At 51.6% G+C, this 12,333-nt stretch overlaps 1 protein-coding gene across 5 annotated transcripts in view; it reads right to left on the bottom strand.

The window, feature by feature from the left end:
* CPD (carboxypeptidase D) overlaps positions 1–12,333 on the bottom strand; it is a 38,150-nt gene that overhangs the window by 19,896 nt on the left and 5,921 nt on the right. For 3 of the 5 annotated variants that reach the window (XM_039381027.1, XM_039381030.1, XM_027744304.2), the window contains exons 3-5: positions 11,009–11,162; positions 5,634–8,303; positions 2,940–3,187 (exon numbers count right to left, since the gene is read on the bottom strand). In XM_039381027.1, coding sequence (XP_039236961.1) covers positions 2,940–3,187; positions 5,634–6,331 — 946 coding nt within the window. In that variant the 5' untranslated portion in view covers positions 6,332–8,303; positions 11,009–11,162. Of the gene's footprint in view, positions 1–2,939; positions 3,188–5,633; positions 8,304–11,008; positions 11,166–12,333 lie in introns of all 5 variants that reach the window. The other 2 variants (XM_039381029.1, XM_039381028.1) reach the window with 2 other exon arrangements.

Here is a 12,333-nt window from a genome sequence, read left to right as displayed (position 1 = left end):
AGATCCATCTTTCTCTGTGCACACTTGACCTTAGCAATTACTCCCATGGTTTGTACTTGCCACCTCGATTTGACACACATAAGAGGTTGTTTGCAAACTCAAATCAAAGTTAATGGGGACTGGCACCAGCATGGCCCTGAACTGGTAACTCCAGGACAATGAATCCCGTGGCAGTTTGCTCTCCAGCATGTTTGATTTCACATGATAAAATGTGGCAGGAAAATTTCCACCTGTTGAAACACCATGTTCTCATTCCTTTGTTTTTCCTGGCTTTAGTTCACTTGGAGCCTGCAGGAGTCTCTCCTGGCATAACCTGGTCTGGAGGCCATGAGCACATGCCCTGCACTGTTCAGTGAACCATGTATTCTGGTTATCCATCTCTAGAGTTCAGCCCAGGAAGCTCCTGCAGGGGACTGGGATTTCCCCATCCTCATTTCATTGCACATTCAAATTCTGGAATCACTGGGAAAGGCCTCCTGGTCCAAGTACGAGTCTCCACAGTCCTTGGCACAGAGCTGAGCAACTCAGATGGCTCAAAACAGCCCCTCTGGTGGTTTTGCTCCTTCTGTCACACCACTTACAACTGACTCCCCTTTGCCTGCTCTTTATCCACTACTAAAAATAAACGTTAAAACCCACAACCCCAAAGGGACACAATAAATTCACACAACATCAAATTACACGTGTACTGGCCTGGGTATCAGTCAGTTCATCCACGCTCTCCCCTGGGTTACACTTTACATGAACTCCTTGGCTGGGGAGCTGCTCCAAGGGCTGCTGGCACCCTCCACAGGGGCATCTTTAACAGCAGTGAGATGTAAATTACTGCTTAGGGAGAGACCACACAGATGCCCAGTGGATCCTGTCTGCAGCCTCAGCAATGTTCCACTCAGCTCGTGTCGGTGCATCCTCCCTGTAATCTCAGCCCGTGAGTTGCCCACAGCTGCCAACGCTGAGCCTGAGGCTGTGACTTGTCACAGTGAAAGGGTTTATTTCTGCAGATGCTGGAGGCTATTGGACACAAAATAAACCACAGTGATGGCAGCACAGAGCAAACTGGTCTGCAGTTCACACCTTCCCATTTCTTGTGAAACGAAAGTAGGTGAAACCTCTGCTCGCTGGCAGGGCAAAGGCAGCCTGAAAGGCTCACACGCCAGCCACTAATGCCACAGCCTCTAACCAGCTGCCTCACATGGAAGCTGGAGGATGAAATCAACCCTGCAGCAAAAAATACCGCTCTCTGGGGGCAGAGGAACGTAAGTCCAAAGCTCTGGAATCACTTTCCCTTCAGAGCCCACCCATCCCACTTCATCACAAGGGCAGAAAAGCTCAGGGCTGCAGTTAACAAAGCTCCCGCCCGAGGTGTCTGCCGGTAACAAAAGCCACCAGAACACACAGCACAGATCGTCCAGGATATCCTGTTCCCTCCTAAGCCAAGTCACCAGATTACACAAACCTTCCTCCTGCTGGACTTCTCACAGCAGCAGAGTGAACCTTGTGCCAGCAAACACCAGGGCTGGTGTGCTCAGCAGGGTGGAGGGAAGGAGACAGGTGGTAGGGAAAGAGATCAAACTGCATCTTATTTGAACACAACATCTTATTTGGTCAGTGAAATCCTGGGGAATGATTCAGCCACTGCTAAAAATCAAGACTTCCTCTTCCAGCACAGAGCTGATGTGTTCAGGCCCAGTAATGGATCCCTCTCCCTCATTCCCAAGCAAGCTGGATGCAGGGTTAGCACAGGATTCTGCTCCAAAGCCCCTGTTTCAGAAAGACAGTCTTATTAGAAATTGTTAAGCTGTGAGCTCTGAGGGATAAACAGCACTGGATGTCACTGCTTGCTCAGCACTCCTGCCATCATCCCTCAGCCCCAGCATGAGGAAAAGCAGAGCAGTCAGAGTCCAGCAAAGCAACACAACTTCTTGGGATCCTTTCTGCAAGGTTTTTGTTGTTTCCTCACCACAGAAGTTCCTGCCCTGTCTGGTGAGGCTGATGTACAACATCCGCCGAGGGGGCACAGCAATGGGGTAACTGCTTCTAATGACACAGCCAAGATTTCTCTTCCCCCCCAGCCCACAGAGCCTCTTCCATGAGAGCCTCTCATCACATAAACTATTACTTAAATTCCATTCTCAACAAAACCAGCACACACACAGCAGCCCACTGAGGTGGCTGAGCCAGCCCAGCCACCTCCACCCAGGCAGAGTGGTGGCACCGGGAAGTCACTTTCTCCTATTCAGATCACTTCCCAGTGATTCAGATTCCCTAAGGGAAGGATTAGGAGCTCTCCTAGAGGCTCCAGCAGAGAATTTCAGATCCCTTCTAGATCCCCCATACAGTGGACGAGAACAGGTCATGCAGGCTGTCACCCTCCACACGGGTCTAGGAGCAGAGCAGTCCATAGAAAAGCTGCCAATCCCACTTCCAGGGAGAGCACCTTGGTTAGCTCAGATCATCTATCTAAATTTTACATAGCCTTACAGCAGGCTATTCTATAATCACAAAATCACAAGTTCAGAGATTAAAAAACCTCACAGGACGCTGGCATTGGTTTAATATCATTAAAAATAATTTCTTCTTTCCCGTATCAAAACTTAGTAACCATCGAGAGATCTAAGGAGAATTCATTTGGCAACTGAAGCCTCCCATATGCAGGACAACTCTCCACCACTTAACAGGGTCAGGAAGAATCCTCCAGTTTGCTGTGATCTCTTCCCTAAAAACACCTCCCAAGCCATGACTCATCAGGTGCCTACTGGTGTGCCCATGATGCCACCTCTCTTCATCTCAAGCTGCTAGAACGCATTCAAAGCTAAAAATATCACTTCACCCACCGTCCCTTCCTCTGTGGTAATCACCACTGGTCTGGGTGTCAGTTCTCAGAAACTATTCCTAGAAGATCCTGTGTCAGGGGAGCCAGCAGAGCCAGCACAGCTTACCTTCTACGTCGTACCACTGGGCCCCGTTCGTGATCCCATCTTGGAAGGTCTCTCCCTCCTCGCCAGGGCAATTGGGTTTGCCAGTTCTCATTATGGGGTGATGAGATGCATAAGCTTTTGCCAAATATCTGAAGACTTCATCATCAGCTGATTTACTGTAGACTCCTGTGGGCCTATGTGTGGGAGAGTCATCGTAGGGATAGCTTGCCACCACGGAGCCACCATGGAGATTGCCAGAGAGCAGAAACCTGCGGTTGGGAAGGAGAGTCATACTGGAACAATTTCAACAAGAAGCAGGCTGCAGCCACCCAACCAGTTATTCTGCTGCTTTCCTACCCAAACCAGGCTCTCAGGAGCCTCCATGCTCTGTTTGAGATCAATGAGGCAAAATGCACTCATTGGATGAGGTGCCCAGCAGGAAGTTGGGCACTTTGGAAGTGGAAGCGAACGGACCCTGCTCCACCAGCCCTGTGCAGGGAGAACACCTGTGGAGCTGCAGCTACACCAAGGTTATGTTAACAGACAGGCACCTGTTCAACACCCAGTCAGCTACTGTTGGACATGACACACCATCCTGGGAGACATATCCCAGCCTCCAACACAGCGAGCAGGATCATCAGAGGGTCTGAACAGTGTCCAAGTGGGAGCTCAGTGGGGAAATCTGCAGATTTTCTGCAATAACCAACTCTCAGGACTGGTTGATTGGCTCCCCAAACTGACATCTGGCATTACTGGAGACAGAACAAGTTCCTTGCTGCAGCCTAAGACCCAGCCCTCAAACTTTGTGACAGACGAGCAGTGCCCTGCACATGAACCGATGTACACGGCTCTTCGTCAAGCTCTGAGCAACTCCTGGTAGGTACAACAGAACCAACTCACTCAAATAAAATCTGGATGTGAGACAGAGCTCTTAAAATCTCAACTCAAAAAACACAGGCCCTATATCACCCTTCAGTTTGACCACAGGCAGCACAAGCATTTCAATGAATACCAAAGGTAATTGTCCCTGCTCTTCCTCTTCCCACCTAACACAGCACTGAGGGAAAAAGAGCTCTCCCCGTGCACTCAGTCAAATGGGATTTGGTTTCCAAGCAAAGGTAACGCGACCGATACTTTTACTCTGCTTAAAATAGTGCCCATGAATTGCATTACACCCACTATCTCCGTTTTTAATCAAACAGTTCTGTTTACCCATTCATTTTTCTATCAGCAGTTATGTTAGTCTAACAATCACACCACTATTAACTGGTGCTGCCGGGCAGAGGGATGCACAAAGCACCGCGTTTTTCCTGTTTCGCCCTGGCCGACAGCAAATCCCACCTCAAATACTCACAGAAAAAAATAAAATAAAAAGCTCAAGGTGTTTTCAAAACGATATCAAGAATGCACAAGTTTCCATAGTAACCCATTTTGAGCTGAACCAAATCTGGGGAGATTTTAGTGGAAAGTGCTGCATCAGAGCTTTCCTAAAGGATCCTTTGGACAAGCAATTCTGGGGAAGTTCATGAAATTTCTCTGGAGCAGCATCCCCATGGACACTGCCATCCATCAAGTTTTAATAAAGATACTTAATAAATCCACCAAGATTTAATAAGAGTTCAAGCAAATTTCGTTTCCTAAAGCTGAGGAAACATTATACAATGCTGAATGTTGTGTCTGTTGGTTGGAGTCAACCAACAGCACACTGTGGCCATCAGCCACCCCCTCTCCATCTCTCTCTATCCCTGTTTTGGGAAGAGGGCCATAATTTGTTCAAGTGTGTTGCCTGTATTCGATCACACTTTGCATTCCTGCTTTCTCTGCACAAATTCTCACGGTTGGTTGCACTGACCTTTGTGGTTTGGACCTTCCACAGTTCTCCAAAGTAGAACACACGGCAAATGAAAAGCCACTGCCATCCCGGCCACAGAGCTTTCCAGGGCTGCCCCAGACCCCCAAACCAGGGCTGGGCTTCAGAAGTGCCATCTCCTCTCCTGGGCTGCCCCATTCCAAGCACAGCAGCTTCCCATTGCTCCCCTCCTTGGAAGGGGAGAGCCAAACAGCTCAGCCCTGTGTGCTCCCACAGGACAGACGGGGAAGAGGACTGTGAGAGTAGGGCCTGCATTTGGAAACGCTGCTGCACAGAGCATTATTGCTAAATCCAGGGAATTTTCCATGAAACATAAAGATGGGGGGAAAAAGCCCAGTTCAGTGCAATTCTGTTAACATGGTCGCACACAGACTAGCTGCTCACTTAACCCCGGATATTTCCAGCATCCCACAGTTCATGGTGAAAGCACTATCAGCCCCAGGAGCACGGCACACCGACAAGCTCAAGGCGAGGCGGGAGGGAAGTTTCCAGCCACAATCTCCGGGAGGTGGGACACGTGCAGATGGCCATGGAGGCCGGGAACACCTGGGCGTGTGCAGGGCACAGGCTATGCCCTGCGGGGCTGGTACAGCTTCTTTGCAAGTGCACAGAAACTGGGGCCACCAAATGCTCTCCTCAGGGCCAGCCCAGCGCAGGATGGTACCGGCTACGATGAAAGGCCTACGCGTGGAGGCAGGCTGGGGAAAAACAGGTGGAGAACGAGCTTTTTCTTCCCCCCAGGCCCTCCTGGGAAGCACCGGGAAGGGTTGGACCCGGCTGACACCTCCGAGGAAGCGGTGCCGAGGTGCGGGGCGTCGGGCGAGGGGGGACCGCGCTGCACTCACTTGTTGCGGCGCATCCAATCGATGAGCGCTTGCACCTCGGGCACGGGCTCCAGGTCGGGCTCGGCGGCGCCGAACTGGTCGGGGAAGCTGCGGTTGAGGTCGCGGCCGCGGCTGTTCTCCCGCCCGCCCTCCCCGCCGCCGCCGCAGTCGCCCTCGCGGGCGCGCTCGAAGCCGTCGGGGTTGAGGCTGGGCAGCAGGTACAGGTCGGTGGTGTTGAGCAGGCGGACGATGCGCGCGTCGCCGCTGGCCCAGCCCCGCACCAGCTCCCGCGCCAGGCGCAGCAGCAGCGGCCGCGCCAGCGGCTCGTCTCCGTGCATGTTCCCCACCAGCTTCACCTGCGGCCGCCCGGGCAGAGCCGCTCCGCCGGCCGGCTCGCCGGGCCGCTCGGGGCCCAGCCCGGCCGTGAGCCGCAGCACCCACAGCGGCCGCTTCTCCACCGACTGCCCGATGCTGAAGAGCCGCGCCAGGCCCGGCGGGGCCGCGTCCGCCAGAGCCCGCAGCGCCTCGCCCAGCTCGGCCGAGTGCAGGTAGCGCAGCGCCTCGCCGGGCTCCGCCGCCGCCGCCGCCTCCGCTTTCTTGATGTGGCGGGCGCGGGCCGGGCTCGGCAGCGGCAGCAGCAGCGGCAGCAGCGCGCAGAGGAGCGGCAGCAGCCGCGGCATCGCCCGGCCGGGTCCCCGCGCCGCGCTCCCCGCGGCCATGGCCCCGCGCGCGCCCCGGTCCCGCCGCGCCGCTCCGGGACCCGCCGAGGGGGCGGAGCCAGCCGGGGGGGCGGGACCTGCCGCCGCGCCCGCTAATCAGCGGTGGCGGAGGGGGAGGAGCCGCCCGGGAGAGGCGGTGGGGGACCAATGAGGGGCGGCGGGAGCGTCGCGTCACTGCAGGGGGTGGGTGGTATCGAGTCCTGCGGCGCCCCCTGGCGGCTCCTGGGCCCGACCCCGTTGTGGGGCTGAACTGGGGCTGGAGCGGGATTGGGATTGGGAGCGGGGCTCAGTCGCGCTCCCTGGAGAGGTGTTTCCGTCCCCCATCCTTGGCTTTCCGCGCTCGCTATTTGCCCTCCCGCAAGCCTAAGCGGAGCCGCTGCACGGTGCGGCTGAGATGGATAATAATCCAAGAGCGAGTTGTTGCGCCCAGAGGGACAAACAGCAGACCCTCGGAGGAGTCACGACAGGCCGCCCCAGCAGCCTCCTCTCCGGAGGATAAAGCCTGGACATAAACCAGAGCCTGGAGTGGAAGGATGGGGTGGCCTTTGCCTGGGCACAGTGACAGGCTGCAGGTCAGAGGGCACGAAGTGCAGCTCCTGGGGCCTCCGTCTTCCTGGCGGGAAGTGCATGTGACCAGCCCTGGCCACGCTACCTGCTCAGATCAGACTCTGGGGATTAAACACATTTTAACGTGATGTTTGTATGTTGTGTTGCTGTGCTGCGAGCAACTGCAGAACTGTGGGCCTCAGAAGAGATACAAATTGTACTTTTGGGTTTCCTTCATCTAATTCCCTTTGGGAGGCAGGTGAGATGACTAAAAGCAGGACACCTTACTCTGCAAAAATCACCTCACGGTCCATAAAACATTGAAAATGTCCATCTCCAACAGCAGATTCCTGTCAATTCCTGTTTAACTTTGCAGTAGTATCTCGTGAACACATCTGCTTCCCAGCTCTGGCATTTCCTGTTGGAGGCACAAGCTGCAAGTCCAGCACATAAAACCGATGTTCAGGGGAACCATCAGTGGCGTGACTCCTTCACGTCACGGCATTCTGGGATCCTTTGCACAAGAGATCAGATGATGCAAACTCCTGTGTGAGCATCAAAAGGGCCCTGAGGAAAGGGAGAGTAAATTGGCTTATCTTTCTTGGGGATCATTAGGAGAGGGACAAGCGGGGAACAGGGATTATCCATCAAAAAGATGATAATTAAGCTGGAAAAGCCAAAAGACCTCGGTCATCAGGATGTTCTTAAGCCAAAGGGAGGAAGGAACATCAAGAGGCAATTTGACTGTCTCAGAAGTGATCACCGTCACACAGCTTTAAGTCCTCAGTCTACAAACAAATTGCTCTGGATTTACCCAGAGTAACTGAGCTCATTTCCCTTTTTAGCTGATAAAAGCCCCGTTGTCTGGAACTCCAACAGACCAATTGTAAAAGCAGCATGTGGCAAAGGCTGATGAGTCACCCGCTCATTTGCTCAGCAGCCAGTAACAATAAATCCTTCACATTTCCTTGGAGAGCTCTGCCTTCCACATCCCTGAGTGAGCAAATCCTCAGGTTAGGGATCGATCTGCAAGAAGTCACCTCCTCCTGCTCTTCCTCCTTCTCCTCCTCCTCCTCCTCCTCCTCCTCTCTGCCCTGTGCCAGTGCTTGCCGTGAGCTTCAGCCCTGGCACTCGACAAGGTGGTTACTCAGGAGCTGTGGCTTTTGCCTCATGACACTCTGCAGTGATTGCAACCTTGGAACAGGAATGCGGTTTCATCCTGAAGGTTGGCTGCAAATGGTTTCCCGTGAACTGGAAAGATGGAGCAGCTCAGCCTTTGCAGACTCCTCTCAGAGGGAATGAAGGGTGATGCCACAGCAGGGAAGTTAAAACTGCTAATATTGTCTGGCAGCACTTCACAAGATCAAATCAGCACTTGGTTTTCCAGCAGAGCACTTCCAAGAAATCCCACTGGTGATGAAAGTTCCTAGGTAGACAAAAATATCTGACATCCAGGCTGCTCAGCAGCCACAGTGGAATACAGTCTTAAAGAGAAGCAGATCTGGGAATAGTGCTAGGGAATGTCCTGTACTGGCCATCAGCATGAAACAGGAACTAAGTTTAGCATCCTACCTAGTAATTTTTGTTTCCCAGAGGAAACCTTTGAAGCCCAGCCCACCCGTTCCAGAGGTGTGTTTTCTGTCCATAAGACTAACAAAATCATGGGAACCTGGCAGGTAATCACAGCTATGATACACCCTGACCCCTGGCTGAGGCAGGAGCCCACCTGGAAAACTGGGTCAGTCAGGTAGAAAATGGAGTTTCATGAGCGGATGGCACAAAGCAAAGAATAACAGCATTGATTTCCCTGAGTGCTGCCGGGTATGAGAGCTCCAGGCTGCCAACCAGGGCTCCCGAGGTGGGAAACTACAAGGGCCAACATTTAGGTGGAATTTCACACAGACAAGTCACTTTTATCTCCTGCGGGGGACCTATACTGCTAATTTAATGCCAAGCTCCTTTCACATTTCCTTTTATTTGGGACCACATGTGTCAGGATAGGACAGCAGCAGCCACACTAATGCACTGTCTTCAGTCATGATTGGTGACTGCAGCACCCACCAGTGCTGGATGTGACCCAGAGCAGGTGGGAAAGAGGGGCACCAGTGCTGACTGCAGGTAAGAGAAGCTGTGCCTACTGCAGTGCTTTCTTCTCAGCACGGGAAACATTGGCAAGTGCCTTGATGCTCCTGATTCAAGGTTGGACTTGCCCTCCTGGAATGTGGTTCCATTCCTTGCACTCACTTCAGAAAGGGAGAGTTTAAACTATCCAGGAGCAGTTGTTTGAAATGGTGACTGAAGTTTTCCAAGCCTAATTTACTCACACTTCTGGAAGAAGTACATGAGTACAGCAATATATATATATATATATCAGTAGAAGCCCAGGATAAGCTGCCCTGTTGCATCAGAAGGAGCACAGACTCCACAGGGCAATTCCTACAGCACAGATGAAAAACACCAGTGGAATTACCATCTCAGAGATGCCTCCTCCTCCTCCTCTGAGCCCAGAGGTTTGAGCAGACCTGCCCATGAGCGTGGCTTTAGCCTTCTACAGGGTTTACTGTCTCTGAGTTTGTGCCAAGGTGTTCACAGGGATCTCATCCAGTTTCCAGCACTCCCAGGTGACTTTGCTCCCTGCCAGCTCTCGTGGGTGGGTACCCAGCAGGTGGCATTCACATCCAACACTTGTGCTGGAGCCTCACCTTCCTGAAGGCTTCTCTTCCACCGTATTTATCCCAGAATCTGTTTGTTAATTAATTAATGCCTATTTTTCATTTGAATATTTAATGCCCTCTAAGCAATTTATTTTAAAATTACACAATATTCACTGTTTTGGTGCTTCTTTTGCTATTCTTATTCCTTCCCAAGAATACAATTCACTTATCATCCCTCTGCGTTCAGGGGCACAGTATGTGACCTTTATATAAGGACCATCAGAAAACAGAATGATTAACAAAATCATGAAAAAAATACTTGAGATCAGTCCTTCTCAGCAGTGGGAAATATGTGGGGTATAGGCTGGGAGTCTGGGAAATCAGGGCACATCACAGCTCCATAATCTTTATACTTGGGAAAAATAGGCTTTGTGGGAGGGAACAGGAGTGCTGAGTAAGTTCAAGCAGCGTTCCCTGACAGCCTTGCTTTCCATCCCTGATATCTGGCAAGCGGAGGCAGTGGATTTGGGTGTTACAGTCATCCTCCAACAATGGAAATGTTGCAAAATATGTAGCACCACATATTAAGAAAGGATTAGGAGTGGGGAACCACAAGGAGTAGGAAGACAGGAGCAGCCTTGGAGCAAGCCTCGGGCACTGTTGCAGAAACGTTTTCTGGAGCGGGATTACAGCCGTGTTACAGGCATTGTTTGCTTGACAAACCAACCCATGGATACGATCCCGGGCTTCCACACATCTGTGCAGATCCTGCCATGCCCCTGATTCCAAGAGCAACCATCAGCCCTCACAACTCTGCTGTATATAAATTGGGCTCTCATCTGCCAGTGAGACTGCGGGGGAATAAGAGTTGTGTCCCTGAAGGCACTGAGGAGATCGGTGCTGGGAGAAACTGCTGGGAAGTTTGAAATCAGAGGGTAAGAGGTTCCACCCAGTGGAGAAGAAATTTCTGCCCAATCTCTATCATGTTCTAAATCTTCTCTTCTCAGGTTTCTAAGGCTTGGATTACATCCAGGAATAGACTGGTGCTTATTAATTAATTCCCTTTGAGGCTGCTCAGAGTCATATTTGACACCAGTCTTATTCTGGGTTTGTTGGTTCAGCGTTGCCATAAGGATGACAAGCAGGAGCTGGTGTGGTGGATTACTCTGGCTTTAGCTCATGGTCTGTCTAATCCAGCCTTGGCAGTGCCTGATCCAAGTGCCTCAAATGTGAGGGTTGGATCCACTGCTGTGGAGAGTTACAGAGTATCTGCCTCACTGAGGAGGTTCCTCCAGTCCAAGTCATTAGTGGCTGCTTTCCATTCTGGAACATGAGGTTTATGTCCCTCCAAAACGTAATGGAAAGGTGGAGAATGCAACCCACAAAACTCTAGACCTCAGTAATTAGACACCCACAAGATAATTACACCCTGTATAAAAAGAAAAGTGTAAAAAGTCATTGCGAAAGCAATTCTTACCAGTTCCAAAAAGCTGCCTTTCGGTGCCTTGGGCCAGAAACACCTTGATTTTCTAGTCCCTCTTCTCTCAGCAGATCTCAAAGCCCATTGCAAAAGAGGACGCTGCCATTGCACCAGACGAACCTGAGCTCACCTCGCTGCCTGTGTCATGGACCTGCTGGGACAGAATTTTCCCAGGTCCTACTTGATGCTCTGCCCAATGTCGTGACAACCCCCCCACAGAACAACTGACCACCTTTTCCCTTGCTCTCATTTTTAGACTCAAAACGTGCCCCCAAACTCTATGCTTTCCTTCTTTACATCCTCACTTACTCTAATCACATCCTTCTTCTCCCAGAGTACCACTGCAAGGCAGTGATCAGAGGGATCCCAGACCTCCCCATGCTCTCCTGCCTTTGGCTCACATCGTGGCAGGAGCACAGGAGCCATTTCCCAGCCCCTTCCTTTGCATCCCTCCCTATCGCAACTCAGCTCAATTCCAAACCACAAAGATCATTTCACTCTTAGGAAGAGCATTTGGATTGAAGTTTGTACTGCACCATAAGACAGCATTTTACAGTTAGTTGAATACTACAAGCACAGGACTTCCTAAAAATGTTGGAAGAAGCTAAATTTATTTCTTAAACTGAGTTTGAGGGTAAAAAGTACACTAAAGGCTGGACACTCATTTCTAAGTTTTCTGAAAGGCAGACTGAGAACTGTCTCTTTAAGGAACTTTTGTACACATTTACTTTTTAACTGAAAATTATTCCCTGTTAGTTTTAAGGGTAAACCAATAAACAGAAAGAGATATATTAAGAAACACTCAGAGGTGCCCCTTGTTTGCAACAGCCCCACAAATGACTAGTGCTGTGTGGTCCTGTGCTGTGTGTACAGGCAGCCCTGGAGCAGGAGCCCTCCCTGCCCACCTCCGTGCTACAAAGAAAACGCCAAGGACATGTGCCAGGCTCCTCCTGCTCATGAAATGCACTTTATGGCTCTGATGAGCCCATTGCTGATGAGTGATGTGCCCTGTGCCTGCCTGAGAGCAGTGAGAACACATTGCAGGGATTGCAAGGTTCCTGTGCTTTGCAACCACGTCACCGTCATCCTGCTGAGGCGTAAGCAGCATTTTCAGGCAGTTTTCCACGTAAGCCAAGTGCTTCAGTTGTGCCCTGGGCATGCACAGCCCATGCACAGCTGTCCCAGCAGCAGGGACAGCTGGGACAGACCCCCTCACTCCATGCTGGGGGGGGACAAGGGCTGAGCTAAGCACAGGAGCAGCCTGGGGGCACACACTGGAGAGCAGGACAGTGTCTCTGACCTCTCCTCTGCCAACACACAGC

The sequence above is a fragment of the Pipra filicauda genome, unplaced genomic scaffold (genome assembly GCF_003945595.2).
Source record: "Pipra filicauda isolate LSUMZ 115617 unplaced genomic scaffold, ASM394559v2 scaffold211_size2331000_pilon, whole genome shotgun sequence".
NCBI lineage: Eukaryota > Metazoa > Chordata > Aves > Passeriformes > Pipridae > Pipra > Pipra filicauda.
This window is presented reverse-complemented; position numbering and strand designations above follow the sequence as displayed.